At 43.7% G+C, this 22,765-nt stretch overlaps 1 protein-coding gene across 1 annotated transcript in view; it reads left to right on the top strand.

The window, feature by feature from the left end:
• Positions 1 to 22,765, top strand: part of sidt2 (SID1 transmembrane family, member 2) — a 70,850-nt gene that overhangs the window by 28,450 nt on the left and 19,635 nt on the right. Inside the window, exons 10-17 of the mRNA XM_078532705.1 lie at positions 43 to 101; positions 7,376 to 7,453; positions 9,734 to 9,805; positions 14,799 to 14,914; positions 16,273 to 16,346; positions 18,513 to 18,579; positions 20,742 to 20,815; positions 21,806 to 21,929. Of these exons, the coding sequence (XP_078388831.1) occupies positions 43 to 101; positions 7,376 to 7,453; positions 9,734 to 9,805; positions 14,799 to 14,914; positions 16,273 to 16,346; positions 18,513 to 18,579; positions 20,742 to 20,815; positions 21,806 to 21,929 (664 nt within the window). The remainder of the gene's footprint in view (positions 1 to 42; positions 102 to 7,375; positions 7,454 to 9,733; positions 9,806 to 14,798; positions 14,915 to 16,272; positions 16,347 to 18,512; positions 18,580 to 20,741; positions 20,816 to 21,805; positions 21,930 to 22,765) is intronic.

Raw genomic sequence — 22,765 nt, 5'->3', positions numbered from 1 at the left:
AAAGAATGTGTTTACTCACTGTTCTCTTTCCCATCACTTCAGGCAGCAAAAGAAGAGAGAGAGACTCCTGGGGAAAAGCATCCTATCTCCTGATCAGTGTGGTAACTAAGGAGCTACTTTTACTGTGTTTGGAAATTGACAGTAGGCACTTTATCTCCTGTGTTTTCTGTACATTTGCATCCTGCATTTGTTAATCGGCGAGACATTCTGTAATTTTCCACACCTGTAATCAGGCGACCATTTCCTTCTCCCACGGGCCCTTCCTCCCCTGTGCAGCTAACAGCTGATGCATTGAAATGTTACAGCTTTAACAACCTAACTAGCTGCTTCATGTACGTGTGTACAGGTGTGTACATTGTTGGCCTGGGCTTCAGTGGGTTATGAATGTGCATCATGGGCCCAACCCAGCCTGATTCATCCTGAGGCTGTGTTACTTTAGAGACAGTGAAATGGTGGCAGGCTGCCTTGTGCCTTTTCCCATTGATATTCCTTGTCGAGGGTAGGGGGAGTTGGTGGGGTGGGGGCGGGAATGGTGTTCTCCTAATCGGCATATTGTGACTTTGGCTGAACATAGGAACCAAACAATAGGAGCTGGAGGAGGCCGCCCTGAGCCTGCTCCTCCACCAGGTAATAAAATCGCAGCTGATCTTCTATATCAGTTCCATTTTCCCACCCTATCCCACATCCCTTAATTCCCTTCATACCCAAAAATCTATCAGTCACGGTCTTAGATATAACTCAACGACTGAGCATCCACAGCTCCTGGGGGTAGAGAATTCCAACGATTCACAACCTCCCGAGTGAATACATTTCTTCTCCTCTCAATGCTAAATAGCTGACACCCCCTCGTTCTAAACTCTCTAGCTAAGGAAAAGAGCTTTTCAGGACCAGTCAAGCCCTCTTGAGAATTTTAATGAAAACAAGGGTCCATTTTACTCAACCTCTCCTCAAGGGACAGCCCTCTCATCCCAGGAATGATTCTAGTTGCACCCACTACAAGGCAAGTATATTCTTCTTTAGTTAAAGAAACCAAAATTGTACATAGTACTTCAGGTGTGATCTCATCAAAGCTCTGTATAATCTCAACGAGGCTTCCTTGCTTTAATGCCCCATGCACGTTGCGTTAAAAGAGTACTCGCAGAAACCTCAGATACATATGCAAGTGGAATTTTCGCTGACCTGCTGAAGTTGTAGTGCACTAAATGGAAAAACCCCAAGGAAATTCCAGTCTAATGTCCAGCCTGCAAAGTTTGGACAATTCTCACTCACTAATGGCTTTGACATCACGGATGCACTTAACAGAGTGATTTGTTTGAATAGACCATAGTAAGCACGATGAGGAATTGGAGACTGAAGTATCCCATTCAATGTGAATCAGAACTTTTTTTTCCTAAAGCCAAAGGTTGGGATCTTTGGGAATTTTGAGTGAAATGGAATAATCCCAGCAGCAATGGGAAAATCTCTTGCCAAAACCCCCTTCTCCCACCCAGAGGCAGGTCTCTGGGACAAAGTGACATCAGCTGTTGCAAATATAATATTTAAAACACAATTTCCAAGCACCTCCTCCCACCCTCCCCCCCCTCCGCCCCCACTCCGAATGCTGTTTGCACTTTCAAATCATTTGTGGTTTCCTTCCATTTGCTTTTGCGGTAACTGGCGGTGAAATGCTCCTGCGTGTTACTGTGTTGGATAATTCTACACTCTCTCTTCCTCATTGGTGATTCTCAACAATAATCTTTAACCTTTCCATTTTATTTTCTGGCTGCCGTTCTCTTATGGCTGATATAAATGCAGATCCATTATTAGGTAAGGCCCAGCTCTCAATAGCTTGATAATAATGCACTGTGGAATTTTTTTCCCCTTGGGGAGGCAATGGTGTAGTGGTTATGTTGCTGGAGTAGTAACCCAGAGACCCAGGGTAATGCTCTGGGGGACCTGGGTTTGAATCCTGCCACGGTAGATGGTAGAGTTTGAATTCGATAAAAATCTGGAATTAAAAGTCTAATCAGAATAGTTTTAAATACAGGACTTGTTATTATGTCATCCAACACAGCCTACATAATAAGCCATAAAACCATTGCCGATTGTTGCAAAAGCCCATCTGGTTCACGAATATCCTTTGGGGAAGGAAATCTGCCATCCTTTCCTGGTCAGGCCTACATGTGACTCCAGACACACAGCAATGTGGTTGACTCTTAAATGCCCTCTGAACAAGGGCAATTAGGGGTGGGCAATAAATGCTGGCCTAGTCAGCGATGCCCACATCCCATGAATGAATTTTAAAAGTTTTTGAAAATTGTCATAGTGACTGACTCAGGCAGGCTCACATTCAATCATCATGAATTCCAAACTGGTTCCTCCCTGCCCTATGAGGCACAAGATAACCGTGGAACAAAGTGAAACACACATTTGTGTGGAAACAATAGGATGATGGAGCCAGATGCCAACCTGTCTCTTTATGTTACAACCAGCCCCGCTCCCCGAGAAACATGAAGGGAAAGCCAGTGTTGTTTCTTGTTGCAGACTAGAGGTGAACGGGGTGTCAGTAAGACACAAAATCCTGCCTCACAGGGAAACAAGGATGATTAGAAGTGCAGTGCTGTTAATCTGATCAATGCCCCTGAGCCTTGCTGATTATTAAAAATGAATGGAACTGTACAGATATGTTCAGATTACAGGCTGTGAAGGACGGATTGGTCATTATAAGCAGTGATTGTTCGGACTGAATTCCACTGCATGTTACTGTTTCAGTTTGCTGAGATCTGGCCTCCTCCACTGCCTCTAATGGTGATTCTGTCAGTTCTAAGAAAACCTCCTTGTAGTGTGACCATGTTATATTGGGACCTTAATGTCTCTCTCATATTTCATTTTCAATCAATCAGAAATCTTTCATGCATTTAAAACCAAGTGTGTTTTTTTATATATATATAATATATTATATACACCTGCACATGTATATTTAATATATATTATATTTAATATATATATAATATAAATCTGCGCTCCTCCAATTCTGGCTTATTGTGCATTCCTGATCTTTACCACTCCACAATTGGTGGCCGTGCCTTCAGCTACCAGGGCTGTAAGCTCTGAAAACCCCTCCCTAAACCTCTCTGTCTCCCTTTCCTCCTTTAAGATGCTCCTTAAAAGCCAACCTCTTTGATCAAGCATTCAACTATCTGTTCTAATGTCTCCTTATGGAGCTTGGCGTCAAATTTTGTTTGACAATTGGTGCGGTTAAGCGCTTTGGAACATTTTATTATGTTAAAAGGTCTTACATAAATGCAGCAAGTTGTTGTTGTGCTAGTGGATGTCAAACTATAACTCCAAGATGAAGTGAAATAAAAGCCCAGAAATTACAACCTACGCTATTAGCAGATGAGCATTTAAATTGTTCCAATGACTTTCCTCTGTCTCCTATTTTAATGGAGGTATTGACCTGTTCATTTTACACCCCCACCAAGATAATTGAGAAAGGGAAGTCATAAGACTGTTTTAAGCATGTGTTTGTCAATACTGGAAACAGTCATTGCTAGACTAGAAATTATTCAAGTACTTCCAAAGATAATAAACAGTCTATTTCAGGATATTCTCTGTACATTCCCTGTTCTTCCATCCAACAGAAACAAAGACATAAATGCAGTAATTCTAATCAGTTAGAACAGCCAGTAGTGGACGAGTGGTTTCTGTCTCGTTTATTTTGGTTGACTGTAAGTGGTTTAAGTGGAATAATGGAGGCCAGTCTCAGACCCAGTACGGTAGAATTGCCGATAATTTTTCACTAACTGACGCAAAATTGATTAAACCTGCCGAAGAGGAAAACCAGAATGACTGTTTCAGGAAATGGAGCAACTCTCGCTGATGCACTATAAGTACTCTCCAGAGGCTGGGTTTGGGATGTGTTGTTCAGTTGATGTGAAAGGAGCTTGATTTTAACAGTTGGGACAGTTAATGCTCACATTTGTAGCAAATGTAGAAAAAAAATGTTCCACTCACTAGTACTGGCTTTACATAAAGGGCAAGAGATCATCCTTGTCCAATTGAAATACTGAACCCAAAAGCTCTTTAACATGTAGCTTCTCTTCTCACTCATTGCTGCATTACCATTGCTGAATCCCTCACTATCAAAATCCTGGGGGGGTTACCATTGACCAGAAACTGAACTGGACTAGCCATATAAATACTGTGGCTACAAGAGCAGGTCTGAGACTCAGAGTCCTGCGGTGAATAACTCACCTCCTGACCCCGCCAAAGCATATCCACCATCCACAAGGCACAAGTCAGGAGTGTGATGGAATACTCCCCACCTGCCTGGATGAGTGCAGCTCCAACACCACTCAAGAAGCTCAACACTATCCAGGATAAAACAGTCCACTTGATTGGCACCCCATACACAAACATTCACTCCCTCCACCACCGACGAACAGTGGCAGCAGTGTGTATCATCTACAAGATGCACTGCAGGAACTCACCAAAGATCCTTATACAGCACCTTCCAAGTCCACGACCACCACCATCTAGAAGGACAAGGGCAGCAGATAGATGGGAACACCAACACCTGGAAGTTCCCCTCCAAGTCACTCACCATCCTGACTTGGAAATATATCGCCGTACATTCACTGTTGCTGGGTCAAAATCCTGGAACTCCCTCCCTAACAGCACTGTGGGTGTACCTACACTGCATGGACTGCAGCGATTCAAGAAGGCAGCTCACCACCACCTTCTCAAGGGCAATTAGGGATGGGCAATAAATGCTGGCCCAGCCTGTGAAGCCTACATGCATGAATGAGTAAAAAAAAGACTGAGGCTTTGCGCCTTGCCATTACCAAATGCAGTTCGGCCAGTAGTGTTCACCCCATTTCTCCCTTCCTGCTGCAGATCCTCCATGAAAATTGAACTGACAAACTCAGCAGTTGTTGGTTTTTCAAAGTTTTGTACAAGGGAAAGAGGGCACTCTGTGTTCCCTTTGTATTCTGTACAATGCCTAGTTCAGGAGTGAAGACTGCATTCCACCTTGCAGCCATCCTGCAACAATGTCAATAGAGTTTGAGGGCATTAATAAACTCTTTGGATGGCATTTAAGTTCCTAGTGACAACATTCATGCATTTCATATACCATCTTTTTTAGGAAGCTGGTGGAAATATAATATGCAATGTAGCTATTAAAACTCATCACGCTTCATGGAACAAATGAATACGGGATCCTCCATTTCTACGTTAAGCAAATTAGTGAAACATGTTACTTCCTAATAGCTGCTTTAATGTTTACACAGTGTCTTTAACAGAGGACTAATCAGAAATGAATACCAAGACAGTTAAGGAGAGATTAGGAAGGGTGTCCAAAAATTTGGTCAAAGTGATGGCTTTTAAGGAGGGTCTTGAGGGAAGAGAGGGAGGTAAAGTGTTCAGGGAAGGGCTTCCAGAGTGTGGGGCCTAGGCAGCCAGAGGCAAGGTCATCATTGATGGGGTAAAGGCAGAGGAGGAAGCATTAAAATCCCCGTTAGTGTTAAGGTGCATATCACATATTTATGGGCCGGAGTTTTGGACTCCCCACAAGTGAAAATATCTCTACATCTACAAATCAAACACTTCTTAAATCTTAAACACCTCAGTCAGGTCACCCCTCAGTCTTCTTTCTGGGCACCTGGTAGAATGGACTTGACTTGGATCAGAATTCATTCTTGAGCCATTTGAGTTAGGAGTCAATGGATTATTTCTGACTCCCCTCCTTCACTGAACATATTAGGGGAAAACTGCTCATCTTATGTTTTAAACTGACCAAGATTGTTGTGGACAGAAGCCCATTTTGATTTCCCAACCTTGCAGTCACACACGGTCAGCTAATCTTGTGTGTCTTGTGGCTGAAGCCATGTACATTCGTGCTGTGCCTTTGTAATTAATTTATTGGAGGTAATTGAATTTGTTGATGGCCCTGATGGACCCCACGTGGACGCGGCACATGTTCCTTAATCTAATGCTTCCTGGCAGAACCTCAATGCCCCATTCACTGGTCGATTAGATCACAAGATATTCATTGTCTTAGTGCACAGCCAAAGCATGTCATATGCTAATGATTAACCTAGCAATTAAACATTGGAATTCTTTTTAATCAATGATAAATTTATGCCTTTTCTGGTCCAACTTTTTTTGCCCTCCAGTAGGGTGAGAAATGGTACTACCAGGGATTGGAGGGCTTCCTGTTTCGGACCCTCGGTGCCAGCTTCAAGTCCTTCCAGGTCAGGTTTAATGCAGAGGAAACCCTGCCATAATGATGGACCTCAGCCATAATCTGGGAAGAGCATTCCCAGAGTGAGATATTTCCATTTCCTGAACCAGCCACAATGTGGCTCCTCTAAATGCACTTGCCCAGTTAGCATCGCATTAAGGGGCAGTTTGCTCTGTGGGTCCATTACATATTGGATCAGGAATGTCCCAACCTCAATTCGCATGGTGAAATTAGCCTTCACCAATGGTGCAAAACAAGCAATAGTGAATCAGCAGCTCATCTCACACCATGATTTAATCTCTTTTTTTTATTGAAGTGACTGGAAAAGTAACTTGAGGTTGGAGAGGCTGTCAATTCACTATTGTTGGTTGGTGCCACTGGTGAAGACCAATTTTGTTGCTGGCATTTTTCAGTCAGTAGACAGAGGAGACCTTCGTATTATTGATTTGGGCTGGATTAGGACCTTGGCCCTGGAGGTGAATTATGTCTTTCTTTTGTGATCGGAAGGAGTGTGCAACAGGTGAAGTAGACCGGGAGGAATATGATGTTAACCCTGTATAACAGGTTCAGCCACAACTGGAGTATTGTGTCCAGTTCTGGGTACCAAACTTGAGGAAGGATGTGAAGACATTAGAGAGGGTGCAGAAAAATATCATGAGAATAGTTCTAGGGATGAGGAATTTCAGCTACATAGATAGATTGGAGGAGTTGGGACTGTTCTTCTTGGAGAAGAGACGGTTGAGAGGCGTTTTGATAGAGGTATTCAAAATCATGAGAGGTCCGGACAGAATGGATAGGAAGAAACTGTTCCCATTGGTGGCAGGATCGAGAACCAGAGCGCATTGATTTAAGTTAATTGGCAAAAGAAACAATGGGGTGGTATGAGGAAAAACTATTTCACACAGCGGGCAATTAGGATTTAGAATGCACAGCCTGAGTGTGTGGTGGAGGCAGGTCCAATTGAGGCTTTCAAAAGAGAATTGGATCATTATCTGAAAAGGAAAAGTTTGCAAGGCTATGGGGAAAAGACACTAGGTGATTTGCTCCTTCAGAGGGCCAGCAAAGACATGACAGGTCAAATTGCCTCCTCTGTGTTGTAACCTTTCTATGATTTTATGATTCATTGATTAAAACCCAGTATCTGTTCAGTTTCAGCTGGTAGTTATACTCCGCAGAGCCCTGATCTCTACACTGGAAGCTCAGCGTGTCAAAGTTATGGCTCCTTTGGTAAGGCCAGCTATTAATAATGTATTAAGGCTAATGTTAACCATATTAGGGGGAGGCTGTGTGGCATTGTCACTGACTAGTATTCCAGAGCCCCAGGGTAATGCTTGAACCTGGGTTCGAATCCCACCACGGCAGATGAATTAAATTCAATAAAAATCTGTAATTAAAAGTGTGACGATGACCATGAAACCATTGCCAATTGTTGTAAAAACCCATCTGGTTCACTAATGTCCTTTAGGAAAGGAAATCTGCCGTCCTTACCTGGTCTGGCCTACATGTGACTCTAGACCCACAGCATTGTGGCTAACTCGTAAATGCCCCCTAAACAAAGGGCAATTAGGGATGGGCAACAAATGCTGACCACATCCCTGGAATGAATGAATAAAAAATAATTAGGGTATGACTTTGGAGGCTCTACTCCCACTGCTGTATCTCTCTTAATGTCATTGGAGAGTGGAGTTATATGCTTCTTTGAAGTGCATTCAGTTTCCCAATTACTGAAATTGGTGATTTCTGTGCCTGATTTTCTAATCCACGCTCCCACCGCTTGCACTGTGCACAATGGAAATCAGTCTTCAATAATTGATCATTTTTAAAAATTCATGTTCGGCTTCACTGGCAAGGCCACCATATCTTGCCCTTCTCAAATGCCCTAAGAGGTTAATTTTGCTTTTATTTTGCCCTAAGAAGTTGGTGGCTGGCTTTCTTTTTGGGCCATATTGTTAGTAATGGTTTGCTACAGCTTTGCGGCTTGTTGGACCCATTCAGAGGGCAATTAAGAGCCAACCACATTGATGTGTGGAACTGGAGGCCGGACAGGGTAAGGACAGCAGATTTCCTACCCTAAAGGTTGTTAATGAACCAGTTAGCCTTGTTGTAACTTTTACTGATACCGACTCTTTACTTCCAAGCTGAATTAAACCTCTTAAACTGAAATGATGTGATTTGAAATTACACAGTCCAGGTTATTAGTCCAGGCCTCTGGGTTGCTAGTCTAGTAACATCATCGGACTGCAATTATAAAATCCACGTATCATCCTAAACGCTACCAATTTCATTGAGCAACTTTGAACATCTGCCCTATTCCGTTGAAATCATGTTGGCAAGTTGGGTGGATAACTCTTTGACCACTACCACTGCCCTTGTCTCCAGAAGATGTGAGGATCTGTCGGGGTACGACTATCCTTTCTAATTTTTTTCTGCCATGCTGACAGATATGGATAGATAGATAGACAAATAGATAGAACTTCCTCCCTAACAGCACTGTGAGTGTGCCTACACCACATGGACTGCAGCAGTTCAAGAAGACCACCTTCTCAAGGGCAATTAAGGCTGGGCAATAAAAATGCTGGCCCAGCCAGCAATGCCCGTGTCATGTGAAAGAATTAAAAAAAAGGTACTAATGCCTCTACTCTGGCACCTTTCCACTCAGTGGCACTCAGGTCAAGAGTAAGGGGTAATTAGGGAAGGAGAAACAAATTGACAAGTATTTTGATGGGATTAGATGAAGACGGTGGGAGAAGGCTCATGTGGGTCACAAACCTCTCCACGGACCTGTTGGGTCAATGGCTTGTTTCAGCGTTGTAAATATTTGTAATATTTTATGGAGGCGGTCAGGAAGCTGACTGTGATTGGCACCGGACCACGATTTCACACTGGCAGGCCAGCTAAGGCCCGCCCAGCATGGAACGTGAGTGGCAGTGCTGAGCGCTGCCCGTGCAGGGGAGGGGAGGAGGGCAAGTGGGGCTGAGTGTGAACTTCGCACATGAGTGCCCACTACATAAACTCCCTGAGGCACAGAGCTGCCTCAGGGAGATGAAGAGATATGACCAAAAAAAAATTTTTACATAAAAATGTAATGAAACATGTCCCGTCATGTGACTCTGTCACATGAACAGGGGCATGTTAGTAATGAAAAAAATTAAAGTTTTTGTTTTATTTTTATTTGCTGTTGGAAACCTCATCCCGCCCGTGGATGAGGTTTCCAAAAAAATACAAAGGCTGCTTGGCCCTTTCCATTAGGTTGGACGGGCAGTGAAAATTTTAATTTAATTGATTACTTAATGGCCTTAACAGGCCTTTGAATTGCTGGCGGGCGCACTGCTGGCTCCGGCGCACGCCCGCCAACCGAACTATTGCGCGACTGTGCGTTGGCATCGGCACGCTCGGCCGACATCAACGTGCATCATTTCACGCTCGAATGGGTAGGGTGCGCCCGCCCGCCAAGCGCAAATTTCCGCCCTGTAAACCTAACCGACTTATCTTCATTGGTTGTTGCAGAGAATGGCTCCATTCTTGGATCTGAAGCAATCACAGACAGCATGGAGTCAGATTCTACCTATGGTTACATGGGTAAGGTGTCAACTCAGATTGTTTATCACAGCATCTCAGTGCACAATCCAGCCCTCCGAGCTTGGGTCAGGTCATTTCTTTGAGCATTCTAAATCAGTTGAGTCATCATCAGTTCGGTTTGTCAGCTTTCCAGGATTGCCCAGGTATCTCCGGGGATTGAAGATCAATTAATATTTTGGACACTAACAGAATCCAGGGAAGTAGGGGCAGAGCGGGAGAATGGAGATGACAGCAAAGATCAGCCATGATCTCAGTGAATAGTGGAACAGCACTCAAGGGGCCGAATTACCTACTCCTGTTTTTATTTCTTATGTTCTCAATTTCCCAGACACTGCTGCAAACAAAACTGAAGGAAAATCATGAGGGCTTAAAAAATGTTTCCGTTTTTCCCTATTCTTTGAACACTTTGGATTCTTATTTATGAAAATATTGGAAATGGGGGGGGGAGAGAAAGGGTCGTTTGACTGGGCAGGTGGTCATGTAATTGGAAGTCTTCAGGAATACATCCAACCAGAGTTGGCAAGCTAGGATGACTTGTTGACAGGTCAAGTTACTGTAGAGTGTTGTGCACGTTGATCAATAAAAGATCTTGCCACATCAATCGTAGAGACCAGAATGGACCCAGACTTGATCCCAGTCTGTTGTAATTTTTTTTATTATTTTGAATGATGTGTTTTTATCATCAGATTATCCACAGCTGAATGGAAAACATTGTGGAGGGTGGAAGCGCTCTCGTCTGTATTCATAACTGTTCGATCACTCATGGGATGAGTTCCTTCTCTCACTGTGGCATTAGCCCCCAGCGTAACGGAGATGAGAGTGCTCAAGTCCCCTGTTTAGTTTTTGACTGAGGAGCCAAACCCAAGGACTGACTTAGAACAGGAAGAAGTGATGAGGGGAGGGGATTGCGTATATCTCATGAGTTTTCAGATAATGAGGCAGAGAGGAAGAGAAAGTAAGAAATGGGTCTGGAAACCACACTCAGGCCACTGACGCATTATTGTAGGAGTTGGCAGCATCTATGGAGAGATGATATTAAAACCAGTTGACTAATGGTAAAGTGATTGATTTGACGGTTTACAAGGATGTGTCAAAAACATTTCAATAGCCAAAATTGTTTCTCCCCACTCCCTCAGCTCCCCACCAAGTGACTCTCATTTTAATGCACTGTTTAACTTTCCATAAATTGCTTTTTGCTCAATAGGGCAAGACCAGCAACGTAACTTCTGTATCCGTCTGAGAGGTTTCGATATTGGTAGTGTATTTTTATAAGAGATTAAAAGGCCTTTACCACAAAAAGAATCACAAGAGAATCACTGATCGACATTGTCCCAGATTTTTTAATCATTGCTGGCCATTGCCATCTAGTGAAACAGACTTAGCAGCTTCATGGGGGGAATAGTCACATGATCAGCACTTTTATTTGGGAACTATCTATTCATTTTAAAGTTATACCAAGTTGGGGATTTATGTAAAAATATTTTTTTGCCTTCAGCCATGTAATGCTCTGTGTTTGAGGCTGGGTTAAAATAGTGCTGAGTTAGCTGATTTACTGGACTTTGAAATCCAGGGTTAGGGCAGGTTAAAGTCAGCCAGGGCTCCTCCTCTCGATTGTTAGCCCATCTCCTTCTCCAGAAAGCGTGCATGTGCGCAGACACCATGCAAGGGCTAAAATGTGACGTTCTCCTAAAGAGGAATTGCTTGTCAGTGCTCAATGTCTGCATGCAGACGCTGGTAAGTATCCTCTGCCTGCAAGTGGAACCCTACCCAGTAACTCTCAGTGCCTTCAGGAGAGGAGAGGAGAAAATTTGAGGGGGCTGGTGGTGGAGGCGGTGATGGGAGCAGAAGAAGCTAAAATAAATGCCATATGAAGTTAGCCTGGTGTGCAAATGGGAGAGTGAGGTACCAGCTGAGTTGGAGTTGTGCTGATGCATGTAAAGTTGAACCTGCTAAGTCTGTGTACCAGATACTGATTGTTGTGATTTCAAAGTGCCTTATTGCAAAAAAGTGCCGCAGTGTAAATCCAGCAGACCCTCTATGTAATGCTGTCATTGGGAACTGGTTAAATTGGTGAGGGTGCATCTCTAGAGAACGTATGTTTGCAGGTAATGTTAAGAATAACTTCAAGCTTTATGAAGAGAATTCACAAAATTGTTGGCTCTACTGAAAGAGCCAAATCCCAGGGCACAAGCTAAAAATGAGGAAGTTGGTGCTAAGAAGAAGTCAGTTGGAGCTTTCCCCATTAGGTACTCGTGGATAAGAACATTATCGTGTACGCTTTAAGCAGTTTTCAAGTGACAGTTGGACTTCCTGAGAGGGAAGCAGTTGAGAAAAATGGTGAGAACATAAGAACGCAAGCAGAGTTATCCACCCAATGAGGATGCACTTTCATTTTGTTAGCCAGGACAACTCGTATCATTTTAATGACATTTTCCTTCTCTCTTTCTTTCTCTCTCTCTCTCTCTCTCTCTCTTCCCCTTTCTTTCTCTCTTTCCCCCCCACCTCTCTCTTCCTTCCTCTCTCTCTTTCCCTCTCTCTCACCCCTCTCTCTCTCTCTCCCCCCCTCTTCTCCCCTCTATCTCTCTCTCTCTCCATATCCCTTCATACTCAAGTAAGTGTTAATTCTCTTCTAATCATAACAACTGATTTGGAAGCTAAGGCTGAATGTATCTATATTCTGACAACCCTTTATATGACGAAGTTGGGTAGATGGGTCTGATGCATCCAAAAGGCCATGACTTGGGATAAATGGGTTCATCTTGTTTTTAAAAATCCTCAGACTCTTATTTTAAAGGTTATAAAATCATATACTAGAGGTCACAGTCCACCTGAGAATATTACAGTGAGGGTCTGCTGTCTTTCCAAGGATCAATTGGATTCTTAAATTCGCCTCAAATCAAGTGTTGATGCTACTTCATGCATGCTTTATATCTATTGTGAACTAACTTCTACAAATGTTGGAGTCAAAATACAAACTTGAAAATAAATTTCTTCAAAGGAATATTATGATCTCCAGTCAAGTGACTGAACTGGGGTAACCTCAGCCATGAGATAACCATGAGGCACATGTGTTACAGAGTGAGCCTGTGGTTCACACTTCAGAGGCATTCGGTCGTAACACAGAATTAAAATGTTATCTTATTGTCAATAATTGGTTAAGAGAAAATTTTAAAGCATGCTGATTCATGGTATTTCTGGCAATGAGCAATTCAGCAATAAATCTTAGCGAGAAGCTGGGTGCAGTTTGGGGCATTAGGTAGCATCTCATTAGCAGAGATCAAACCAGGCTCAACACAACCCTTTGTTAACCCATTTAACTAACTGGGTTAACAGCTGCATAAAAATAGAACGTAAAGAAATCGCTTGTTGGCCAGCTCTGAATTAGAGCAAGTTAACCCCTGAACAACATTGGATTTTAATTATTACAACAGTCTCAGATCTACATGAGAAATTAAAACAAACACATGAATATTATGTATTGCGTGTGCATAGCATTGACCTCATGAATGTTAATATGTTATACAGGCTCAACATATTCCTGAATATTAATGGGGGAGATGGACATTACTTAGGGCAGGGCAGTGGAATTCATTACCTCAGAGCGCAATGGATGCCGGGACACTGAATAAATTTAAGGAGGAGATAGACAGATTTTTAATTAGTAACGGGATGAGAGGTTATGGGGAGAGGGCGGGAAATTGGAGTTGAGGCTGAAATGAGATCAGCCATGATCGTATTGAATGGCGGGGCAGGCTCGAGGGACTGAATTGCCTAGTCCTGCTTCTCGTTCTTATGTGCTTGGCAGGGGCAGGTGGGGGCGGTTGGGAAGCCAGCTGCTGCCCACGATTGGCACCGCACTGCGATGTTACACAAGCGGGCCAATTAAGGCCTGCCCAGCGTGGAACGGCGAGCGGCAATGCTTAGCACTGCCTGTGCGGACGGGGAGAGGAGGGCGAGCAGGCCTAGTGCGAACTTCACGCATGCGCGCGAAAGAGAGCTTCAATCTCCCTGAGGCACGGAGCTGCCTCGGGGGGATGAACCGCTGTTTAAAAAAATACTTAATGAACAAAGTAAAAATGTCGTAAAACATGTCCCTGCTGTCACATGAGCAGGGACATGTTTTTAATTCGAGTGTAAAATTTTTATTTTATTCTTATTTGCTTTAGGAAACCTCATCCCGTCCGTGGATGAGGTTTCCTTAAAAAAAGTGCAAAGGCCGCTTGGCGTTTTTGCCTGCCCGCCAACCGTATGTTTGGATGGGCAGCGTAAATTTGAATTTTATTACCTTTTTAATGGCCTTAATAGGCCTTTTAATTTTTGACGGGCGTGCTGCCAACTCTGGCGCACCCGCCAAACGAAATATCGTGGGACTACGTGATGGCATTGGGACACTCGCCCGACGTCATCGCGCGTCATTTTACTCTCGGCCAGGTCGGGTGTGCGCCCGCCCGCCAAGATCATTATTCTGCCCTTAGTGTTTCCTTCAGGCGTGTGTAACATCCTTTCAGATCAGGAAAGTCGCTGGGCCAACCTTAAAACCTGTGGTGTGCTCACTGACCTGTGGCAGTTAGTGAGCTGCAATTGGCCTCAGTTCCCTGGAGAATAAAAGAGATGGGGTGGGGTGTGGGTTCAAATTAGCCAGGATTCCAGATCAGGTGCTCGAAGAGTTCACATTGGGTGAGGACAAAATCTGCTCGATTGTGATGCCTTCCAGAAAGAAACAGCCTGCCAATATTCACTGACCAAGTATCGAGCATGAAGAATTACTGTTCACGGTGAGATTTTTGAAATTAGGTGCATCCCTGGAACATTACCCCAGACAAGACTCTGTGCTTTTCAAGGGTACTGCCTCACCTAAGCATGTTCAGCACACTGTGGCTATGGACAGTGTTTTTGTTGAAGATATTTGTTCTGTCTTCCCTTGTGACTGGAGCACTTTGCGACTAAGGCTTGTTGCGCTAACCTTTTGTTAACCTTCCGTGCCCCTTCACAGAGCGGCCACTAGAAAACTTGATCCGGCCACGTCTTGATTCCCTCAGCTCCATTGAGGAAGACGAATATGATACCCTGGCAGACATCGATTCCGATAAAAATGTCATCAGAACCAAGGTGCGTGTCACGATACAGTTTTTTTGAGATGTGGCCATCACTAGAAAGGCTGGCAATGTTGCCCGCTCCTTAACACAGCTGAGTGGATTATTAGGCCACTTCAGAAGGCAGTTAATAGTCAATCACATTGGCATGGGGCTGGTGACCGGTTTCCTTCCCTAAGGACATGAGTGAGCTAGTTGGGTTTTTACAACAATTTGACACTTTTTACTGGCACCAGTTTTTTATTTTGAGATTTTTCTTACTGTCTCAAATTGACACAGTGGGCATTTGAACTAAGTTCTACATTAGATTATTAATCCATTGTCTTGGATGACTGCTCTGGTAACATAACCACTACACTACTGCACCCCCCCTGTTGTGCTCAGTATAATGTTGGTTTCCTTATTTCCAGACCTTGGATTTAGAGCTGTGTTCTGCCATTAGCAAAATAGTGCTAAACATTTTTCTGTTTATTAGTGCTCTAAGCCCTATGACATGAGACAGGAAAATACCAGTGTACCAGGCCTTAACGCGTTCCTCTGAAACACCGTCCTTTATTATTCAGCTGAGGTGCTAACCCATTTAAAATAAAGTGCTGTAAAAGTGATTTTAAGAACACTTGACAACTTTAGTTAAAGAAACAACTCGCAATTAGCGCCTTTCACGACCTCAGGACATCCCAAATAAGTCAATTAAGTACTTTTTGAAGTATGGTCGTCTTGCAATGTAGAGAGCCAATTTGTGCACAGCAAGCTCCCACAAGCAGCGATGTGATGAAAGACCAGATAATCTGTTTGTAGATTGAGGGGTTAATTTTGCCCAGGTTATTGGGAGAACTCATCTGCTCTATTGCAAAAAGTGCCATAGGATCTATTACAGTCACCTGAGATAGGGCCTCAGTTTAACATCACATCTGAAAGACGGCATCTCCAACTACGTGACATCCCCTCAGAACTGCACTGGAAGAACAGCATAGAGGCACATAAATCTCTGGATTAAACCCATGACCACCTAACTCAGAAAAGTGTGTGCTATCCAGTCATCCATGCCTGGTATTTAATTTCTTCAGTTCTATCACCTGGAATTCCATAAATCATTATGCCCGCTCACGCGCTTCTCAAAGGTTTTCATGGAAATTTCCTCCCCCACCTGCCCGAAGTACCACACACATTCTAAATAGAATTTAACGTAAACCAGGAAGGTAAGTCGTGGGATAACGAATCCACTTCTAAAGTGGTTTGTGCCTCGTGGTGTTTGCTTTATATTTTTCAGACTGTCAGGTGACTACTTGTCACTCACCATTCCCTGGACAACACCACTGGCAGGAAAAGAGCAGCAGACCCTCTCTAAAAGCCTCTTTCTTTCTGTCTTTGCAGAAGTTTCTGTATGTCTCTGACCTCGCCCGGAAGGACAAGAGAGTTCTCAGCAAAAAATACAAAATCTATTTCTGGTTAGTCAAGTTTCTAATACAGGGGATTTGCTGTGTTTGTTTGAAGTTGTTCATTTTCATTGTAATGCACCAGTTTTTAACCACCTTTCCACCAGCTTTCTGCACCTCACTTCCAATATCTCTGCAATTTCCAGTGATGTGGAATTTCCTGTGATGAGGGTTAAGGACTCTGAGCTCCCTGGCTCGACTGTGCCAGTTATGCTGCTCCTAACACAGCTCAGGTTGAGATTAGGTAACTGGCAAAGACTGGGATAGAGCTTGGATTTTCACTGTGCATTGAACTTACCAATTAAGCCCTTGTGCAGGGAGTTAATAAAACCAGTAGGCCATGAACAGACATGTATGCCACACAGCGAAATGGCACAACAGATGTGGAACTTGTGCTGTTCCTAGCTTCATAATAGTTTATTGGAAGTGGATGACAGGCTATTTAAAGATGTACAGCTAATAGGACATGGGATAACATTTAGATTTGGGCTAATAAGTTGCAAGTGACATTCACGCCACACAAGTGCCAGGCAATGACTATCTCCAACAAGAGAGAACCTAACCATCTCCCCTTGATGTTCAATGGTATTACCATCGCTGAATCAAAACCATCAGCATCCTGGAGGTTACCACTGACCACAAACAACTGAATCAGCCATATAAGGACTGTGGCTACAAGGTCTGAGGCTGAGAATTCTGCGACAAGTAACTTACCCCCTGACTCCCCAAAGCCTGTCCACCATCTTGTGCAAGTCAGGAGTGTGATGGAATACTCTCCACTTGCCTGGATGAATGCAGCTTCAACAACAGTCAAGAAACTTGACACCATCCAGGACAAAGCAGTCTGCTTGATTGGCACCCCATCCACCATCTTAAATGTTCATTCCCTGCACCACCCCTGCACTGTGACAACATGTTAAGGCTCCTTCGTCAGCACCTTCCAAACCTGCAACCTCTTTCACCTCTCAGAGACATGGGAACACCACCACCTGCAAGTTCCCCTCCAAGTCACTCACCATCCTGACTTGGAAATATATTGCCATTCCCTCACCATCGCTGGGTCAAAATCCTAGCACTCCCTCCCTGACAGCACTTGTGGGTTTACCTACGCCACATGGACTGCAGCGGTTCAAGACAGTAGCTCACTACCGCCCTCTCGAAGGTAATTAGGGATGGGCAATAAATGCTGACCTTGCCTGTGACACCCACATCCCAAGAACAAATATGAAAAAAATCACTTCTGAAATGATTGGAGCATTCATTAGCTGATATCCAGAACTTTAAATAAACAGTATGGGGTGGGAAATAGGGCTGTTATAACCTTCTCTTCATGAGAGGGACCACAGCCTCTTGGCACACTCCCTATTGATGTTACTAATAAGGGTTTCTGATATTACAAAACGTTGGTGAGAAATATCACCATTCAATGGGTAACTAGAGGCTTGTGGTGGCCCAAGTGACTCATAATGTAGGGATTCTGTACCATGTATACATTCTAGTGACCCTGTACCATGTTACTGGAATAGTGCTGGGGTTGAGGGACTTCAGTTATGTGGAAAGACTGGAGAATCTGGGATTGTTCTGCTTAGAACAGAAAAGGTGACGAGGAGACTTGATTGAGGTATTTAAAATCGTAAAGGATTTTGACAGAGTAAATAAGATGGAACTGTTTTCACTGGCACAAGGGTCAGGAATCGGAGGGGACAGATTTAAGATGATTGGCAAAGCAACCAGAGGTGACATGAGGAAACATTTTTTTACACAGTGAATTGTTGTGAGCTGGATAGCACTGCCTGAAAGGGTGGTAGAAGCAGATTCAGTTGTAACATTTAAATGATAATTGGATAAATACTTGAAGGGCAAATGTTTGCAGGGCAATGGGGAAAGAAAAGGGGATTAACTGGATAGCTCTACCACAGAGCTGTGACAGACACAATGGGCTGAATGGCATCTTTCAATGCTGTATCATTGTGTGATTCCACGTGTCATTCTGTTGAGGTTTATTTCACAAAATATCTCAGGGGGATTGCAAGCCCTGAGCATATTTTAGGGATGGATGTGGAAGTCTGAGAGCAAACATCTTCCCTTTGTGTAACCTTTTTTTTCAGTTAAATTTCCAGCGGTTAAAGAATATTTTGGCTATTTAAGAATTAACTTTATAATTTTTTCATTTATCAGGAATATCGCGACAATAGCGGTTTTCTACGCACTGCCAGTGATTCAGCTGGTTATCACATATCAGACGGTAAGAAGTTGAATTATTCACACTGATTCCGCACTACTCGAACATTCGTACAATCAAGCATATGAATCATGCACAATCATGGGTTTGTGGATATTTGAAGAGTCTGAACAATGCTCTCTGGGTAATCTGCCAGATGTAGTTGCCAATTGGTGAAGTTCACGTCACAACCGTCTGTAAATGGTTAACAACCAGCGAGAAATAGCAGACAAATCTGGTGTGTTTGCTCATGGTGCCTGCATCTGAACTGGAAACATGCTCAATGACATCGAGACAAGGGCAGAATATACACTGATGTTGAGCATTGCAGTGCCACAGTTTCAACATTTTTTTTTATTTCATGGGATGTGGACATTGCTGACTAGGCCAGCATCTGTTGCCCATCCCTCATTGCCCCTGAGAAGGTGGTGGTGGTGAGCTGCCTTCTTGAACCGCTGCAGTCCATGTGGTGTAGGTACACCCAGGTACAGTGCTGTTAGGGAGGGAGTTCCAGGATTTGGACCCAGCGACAGTGAAGGAACGGCGACATATTTCCAAGTCAGGATGGTGTGTGACTTAGAGGGGAACTTGCATGTGGTGGTGTTCTCACGTGTCTGCTGCCCTTGTTCTTCTAGATGGTAGAGGTTGTGGGTTTGGAAGTGCTGTGGCCGGAGGCCACCAAAGGAGTTGGGAAAGGATTAATTGTCGTTGACTTCCATCAGATATGCTGCTAATCACAGTGTGAAAAACGCTTGCTTAATCTCATGGTTTTTTTCCACACACATTGTAGAAAAAGTCAGAAATTAACTTCACTTAATCCAATGCCAGAAGGGTGAAAGTCTGAATGAATTCTGTTGTGATTCAAACTGATTGTATACAATTCTGATCCCAAGTCCATCACTCAACTGACTGAGGACAGTCTGGTGGCATCAGTCTGGGAGTGTAAGACTCAAAGTTGACATTTCAGCCTGTAAATTTGTGAGACCCCAGTGCTAGTGCAAAGAAGCTTAACCAGGAGAACTAGTCTTGGAGGTCAGTGTGCCCAACAATGGTCCTCCTGCAATTTTTAAAGCAAACAGTTTTAATGCCCAGAAATTTGGGAATACAATGAATTGGTTTTGTGCATTTCCAAGCCTGAACAAACTGTGTTTTTCAATGATAGGAGTTCAACAGCTATGGACTGGGCTTTGCAACTGTGGGTCCTTCTTGCTGGTCCAGAGTCAATGCAGGAGCAGGAAACAAGAAACTGTGGAATTAGAATGGTTCATCAAAGCCTCAGCCCAAGCTGGCTACACACAGTCCAGATAATCTCAAACTGCATCTGCACTAGCACAGAGGCCTTGTAAATTTACAGGCTGAAATGTCAACTTATAGAGATTCCATCACAATTGTGCTACAGAGCACTGCCAATTAGGGTGCCCGTGTTAGGAATGGCTTATTACTGTTTGCTATTTGATATCTAAGATGCAAAGCTGTATCACGCTGACCTGCAACATTAATTTTACACTATCATACTGACTATTAACTCAGTAAGGATCTGGTAGACTTCACGCTTTCATCTCCAGACTCAACTTCTTCACCATTGCTCTCACCAACTCCAACTTGTTCAAAGCTCCAGCTTTTGCATCACATTTATCCACCTTTATTCCCTTGCTTTGTGCCCCATTCTTCTAGCCGTACCTCCGCCTGCTCTGGATTCTTGGGTCTGTTCCCCTCCCACTGATCATCCAGAGTCACTTACCCTTCAGCCACCTCAGCCCTGCCCTCTAGAATGCACTCCCTCGACCCCTTCATCTCTCTGCCTTTAGGAGTCTCCTGAAAACCCATCTTCCTCACCTTGTTTTTAGTCAACTCTCCTACTACCCCCTGCTTGATATCCAGACTGTCCAATGTGAGACGTCTCGGGCCATTTTATTACATTAAGGGCACTGTATGCAAATGTAATTGGTGGAGAGAGAGTTGAATCAGGCAACATTCCACCAATAGATGCTGAGTTGTTACCCAAATAATTTACAAACAGCTTAATTGATAAATGACCTTGCCTCATCAAAACCTCTGAAAGTCTCCAAAAAAGATTGGGAAGCGGAAGAGCCTAAACCATAAAAAAAAATCAAAATATCAGTTGACCCAATGTCATTGTCAACAGGAAATTATTGACAGATTTATTCCTCATTCTTGTCCAACAGGTTTTCAATATCACAGGAAATCAAGACATCTGTTACTACAATTTCATGTGTGCTCACCCACTGGGAGTCCTCAGGTCAGTGACCATGCCTGTGCTGCTACATAGACATCATTAATGTAGTGATCACGCTGATATAATGGTGTTAAGGCAGATGGGTGACTAAAAACATATTCTCCTGTTTGAATCTGTTCTCCCTGATCTTTGTTCTGCTGCATGTCGTGGGCACTAGGACCTTTATAGCGCACAATATTTTATTTTCATTCTCGGTTATGGGCATCGCTAGCAAAACCATTATTGCCCATCCCTAATTTATTTTATATTCATTTATGGGACGTGGACGTCGCTGGCTAGGCCAGCATTTATTGCTCATCCCTAATTACTCTTGTTCAGAGGGCATTTAAGAGTCAACCACATTGCTGAGGGTCTGGAGTCACATGTAGGCCAGACCAGGTAAAGACGGCAGATTTCCCTCCCTAAAGGGCATTAGTGAACCAGATGGGGTTTTTTTTACAACAATTGACAATGGTTTCATGGTCATCATCAGACTTTTAATTTCAGATTTTTATTGGATTCAAATTTCACCACCTGCCATGGTGGGATTTCAACCCGGTTCCCCAGAGCATTACCCTGGGTCTCTGACTAACTAGTCCAGTGACAACACCACTACCTTCCCCCTAAATTGCCCTTCGGAAGGTGGTGGTGATACTTCTTACAAAGCCGCACTGCAGTCCTTGTGGTGAATCTGCTCCCACAGCTGTTAGGTTGGGGGTGGGGGGGGGTTCCAGGATTTTGACCCAGTGATGCTGAAGGACTAGCGATGTATTTCCAAGAAGAAATGGTGTGTAACTTGAAGGGGAATTTGAGCTGATGATGTTCCCGTGTACCTGCGGCCGTTGCCCCTCTAGGCGGTGATGGGGGTCGCGGGTTTGGGAGCATTATAAGCTTTCATGCACAACACGATCTGATGCAGCATGGGAGCTGGCTGTTAGCCGACCCTACTCTGTTTATTTATTGCTTTCTTCTGGTGGTGTATTCAGAATTAATTGTGTGCTTTTCCTCTGACAGTGCATTTAACAATATCCTGAGTAACCTTGGATACTTGATGCTGGGCTTGCTTTTCCTACTCATTGTCTTGCAGCGTGAGATTCTGCACAAACGGGCCCTAATGCGGAATGACATCTGTGCATTGGTACAAACCTCCTTCCTGTTTGCTTTAGCTATCTGGTTTGTATTAATGATATTGGAGATGGCTAAAAGTGTTTGTAACATGTTGGAGTGGTGCGTGGGTGGGTGGGTGGGGGTAGGGTGGGGCGGGTGAGGGCATATCACACGCATTAAATCAACTTTAATAACAGTAACTTATATTTATGTGGCACCTTTAATGTAACAAAATGTCACCAGGGGGCTTCACAGGGGCATTATAAAGCAAAGTATGACACTGATGCAGACAAAGAGATATTAGGTCAGATGACCTAAAACTGTGTCATAGAGGCAGGGTTTAGGGACCATCTTAAAGGCGGAAAGTGAGGTAGCGAGGTGGAGGTGTAGGGGTGGAATTCCAGAACTTAGGGCCTAGGCAATTGAAGAAGCGGCCACCAATGGTGGGGCAGTTTAAAATTGAGGATGATCAAAAGGCTAGAATTAGAGGAACATGGGTATCTTAGAAGGTTGAGGGGCTGGAGGAAAGTACAGAGGTAGAGAGGGCGAGGACATGGAGGGATTTGAAAACAAGGATGAGCATTTTAAAATCAAGGCATAGCTTGACCGGGACCCCATATAGGTCAGCGAGTACAATGGGTGACAGGGGAACAGGACATGCTGCGAGTTAAGACATGGTTTGCAGTGTTTATGGTGGGAGACCAGCCAGGAATGCATTGGAACAGTCAAGGCTAGTAATAATTAAGGCATGAATGAATAATCCATGAAATGATGCTGTATGATATTATCAAGCAAAGGCTTCATGTATTTGTGCCAAATTATTTTGGCTGTCATTTTAAACTAGATAGGTTAGCACCTGTTTTTAAA

Source organism: Cetorhinus maximus, chromosome 2, assembly GCF_964194155.1.
Source record: "Cetorhinus maximus chromosome 2, sCetMax3.hap1.1, whole genome shotgun sequence".
Classification (NCBI taxonomy): Eukaryota; Metazoa; Chordata; class Chondrichthyes; order Lamniformes; family Cetorhinidae; genus Cetorhinus; species Cetorhinus maximus.
The sequence above is the reverse complement of the archived record's forward strand: the minus strand, read 5'-3'. Positions and strand labels throughout refer to the sequence as shown.